Source organism: Quercus robur, chromosome 4 (genome assembly GCF_932294415.1).
Source record: "Quercus robur chromosome 4, dhQueRobu3.1, whole genome shotgun sequence".
In the NCBI taxonomy this organism is placed as follows: Eukaryota; Viridiplantae; Streptophyta; class Magnoliopsida; order Fagales; family Fagaceae; genus Quercus; species Quercus robur.
In genome coordinates, this window is record NC_065537.1 from 75,963,816 (window position 1) to 75,967,021 (window position 3,206).

The 3,206-nt window shown below is 35.2% G+C and overlaps 1 protein-coding gene across 2 annotated transcripts; it reads right to left on the reverse strand.

Annotated features, from left to right (window-relative positions):
- Positions 1–1,066: 1,066 nt before the first annotated feature.
- Positions 1,067–2,972, reverse strand: LOC126723760 (basic leucine zipper 24-like). 2 transcript variants are annotated; one of them, XM_050427550.1, is made up of 2 exons: positions 2,820–2,972; positions 1,067–2,208 (listed from the first exon to the last, which is right to left on the reverse strand). In XM_050427550.1, exon 2 carries the CDS (start codon positions 2,165–2,167, stop codon positions 1,376–1,378), a length of 792 nt encoding a protein of 263 aa, XP_050283507.1. In that variant the 5' UTR covers positions 2,168–2,208; positions 2,820–2,972; the 3' UTR covers positions 1,067–1,375. The 2 variants fall into 2 exon arrangements, with proteins under 2 accessions (XP_050283507.1, XP_050283508.1); XM_050427551.1 differs by lacking the exon at positions 2,820–2,972 and adding an exon at positions 2,392–2,813.
- Positions 2,973–3,206: the final 234 nt, after the last annotated feature.

A 3,206-nucleotide genomic window follows, 5' to 3' on the forward strand; every position in this document is an offset into this window, starting at 1 on the left:
CAGCCTGAGCTGTGATTACGTTAAAATTTGAGTAACGAAGTACATGGCCAATTCCTAAAACCTAAGGCTAACGATCCAATATCCTCAGGCTAGCTAGAAAACAGAGAAGACAACATTCTGTTCTTAAGAAAGACATTCCTTAAAGGACTCCTTTTATTTCCATGCCCATCATCTGGTCATCTTTTGCAGCAAACCATCAATTAAGTTTTCCTAGATTCATTGTTCTCTAAAAGTACTCGAAGATTTCAAGTTCATGATCATTCCTTCCCTTGTATTTTCATCCATGTTAGCCTTGTTTTATGGACATATTTTTGTTGCTTATGGTTATCTTTATAAAAAAGAACAATCATGTCCTAAGGTTATCTTATTTCTATATATCCTCATTTATACACGCCTCATTTACCTAAAAGAGTGTTTGATTGACAAAAGGGGGAACATTGTTGATCTTCTAGCCAAGGACTGAATGAAATGGAGACTGGAACTTTACAACTAACTGTAATTATTGGCAGTCATAAAATATAAAATTTCCCACTATATTCCTTTGTGGCCAAGTAGATTACAATGGAAAATTTATTTTAAAATTACTATAATTAGGGATAGCGATAGGGCAAGACCAGGCCAGATCATGGGTGTTCCACCCTTGTCCTGTAGGGGAGTAATATTATCCCGTGAGGCCTCACCTCACATTACCCCACCTGGCTCGCAAATAATTTAAAAATATTATTATGAAAAATTAGTAAAAATCCAATAATAAAGACAAAAAATTAACAATAAAGATATTAAAAAAAAAAAAAAAAAAACTTGCATGGAACCGGTCAGGATGAAATTACCATCCCTTATTGTTATTACTTGATGACGAGCAGAATAGAAGAAATGGCAATAAACATGCTGCAGTTCAAATCTAAAGGAACCTTGCAAGAGCGGTCAGTCGAAACTATGACAATAATATATTAAACATCTGCTCTAAAGTTTGGCAGCATCATTGCAACAACAATATACTATTCTATGAATTTAGGTAAACTGAACACATGTTTTCAAGGACTACAAGAAAATTATATTCAGAACATTGATATGCAAATTCATCATGGCTGAGAGGCATTTATTTACATACTGGGCTTAATACAAAGTATTCAGAGATACTAAAACTAAAAGCTTCATCCTCAAGTATATAATTTTGTAGAGTTAACCTTGTATTATGGAAATGAGCATATACATTGACTTACTACTAATCTTTATGAGCACTACATTGGACTAATAACTAAACTCTGCCATAAAGATGTTACATTGAAAGCTAGTATACCAGTATGAACTTATGCAGACTGTTACAACGGGATCAAAGACACATGAAACTTACAAATGATATCTGTGCTGCTACTTATTTGGCTTGTGATGCTGATGACCCTAAGGTTTCCACTGTTTCCATTGTTTTTCCTTCAGTATTCACCATCTCATTTGTGCTACAATCATTAATTGTAGGGTGACAGTTTTCTTCCAATGATACCATCATTTTCCTGCTTCCATTACCAACACCAGACTGCAATGAAGATCCAGCATTTGGATGGGAGCATGTTAAGTTAGCCTGACATTGTAGGCCAATTGCCCCATCAGTAGATTGCACCCCACAATCACCTTCTTTATACATAGTAGTACCATTGCACTGCTTTTGGAAGGGGAAAATACCCAACTCATGATCAATCTTTCCTCTAAGGTCTAGGAAAAGACTTCTCAATCTCAAAACCTCAGCTTCAAGAACTGTTTGCCCTTGTAATTTTCTGACCAATTGCTGGTTCAATAGCCGCAATTTCTTGACTTCCTCTTCAAGATAAGCCGTGTGAGCCTTCTTTTTCTCCCTATACTTCCGAACGGCTTCTCTGTTTCCTGATTGTCTTCTTGGTTTTGAACTAGTTTTCTTTTTATTATTTGGTTGTTCATCTTCTTGAGATGAAAGAACTTGGGTGTGAGTGTGATAACATGTATGTGTATGAGCCGCTTCAGGGCCGGGTGGGTTGCAAGTGTGAGTGTGGGTGCAGGTTCTGGTGTTTTTCAAGATATCATCAAGAAATGAATCAATGGATGTTGTAGCCGGAAAATCAATAGACGAATCAGGATTCGATAATTGAACATTATCAGAAAGCTCTACCTCCCCATCATCCATGGTTTCTATCATTTCTTTAAATGAAAATTATCTACAGTCAAACAACTCCATATCTGCAACATCCAATTAACAATTTTTAGAAAAGATAAGCACTACTATTCCAAAAAAGCAACAATCTTTATGCAAAGTCAATCTACTTTATGTAGAATTGAATCAAAACCGCAAAATTTCACTCAAAAGTAAGAAGCCATGACTATATATCACATAATTCAAGAATATATGCAAAGAAGCACAACCTCAGAACAAAATTTATTGATTACCCACAGCATCAAATGTCATAATCAACAAGAATTCTTACTAAACCCACTTAATTTTCTTGACCAATAAGCAGGGACAAACCCTAAGCTAAACTCTAAGTATAAGGCATAAGTTATGAAAAGCAGCTTTTTCGAGCCATTTAAAGAATGCCCAGATGGAGATTCTTCATGAAAAAGATGGAATCAAGAACAGACAAGATTTTTAGCGTTGAAAAATCATTCAACTGCTAAAGAGAATCCAAAACTTCAAAAGCTGCAAGTGGGAGCAACAGGATAGAACATTTTTAAAAGCAGAAACTTTTGAGTGAAGAATCCAAGGAAAAGCTAAAAAAATGGGGGTTTTGATCAGATTGTGGAAGCTGCAAAATTCAGCAATTATTTGATAGTTGCATTGAGATTTGTTTTACCTGATTTTTGGGCTTGATTGTCTGACCATAATATTTTCAGTTTTATCTGTCAGCTAACCTTGGAAGCAACCTGCATCTCTGAAGTCATTTTTATATGTTTTCGCTTGTTATAGTAGGCCCAACAGATTCATAAATGTCAACCTGGTGTACATAACGTGTCAGACTAACCGTTTAGTTGCCTCTTCTGTCCAAACATTGACCTACTACTTGAAAAAAAAAGTATCCAAAAAAGAAACAGTGAAAAGTAATTTAATTAATTTTGTTTTTTCACCCCTTTTTTCAAGTATTATTAGCGTTAGGAGCCATAGGTAAGTCTTAGGTGCTTTTAGATGGAAACAGAGTCAACACATGATTATTTTAGGATATATGTTGTACCTGTGTTGATTT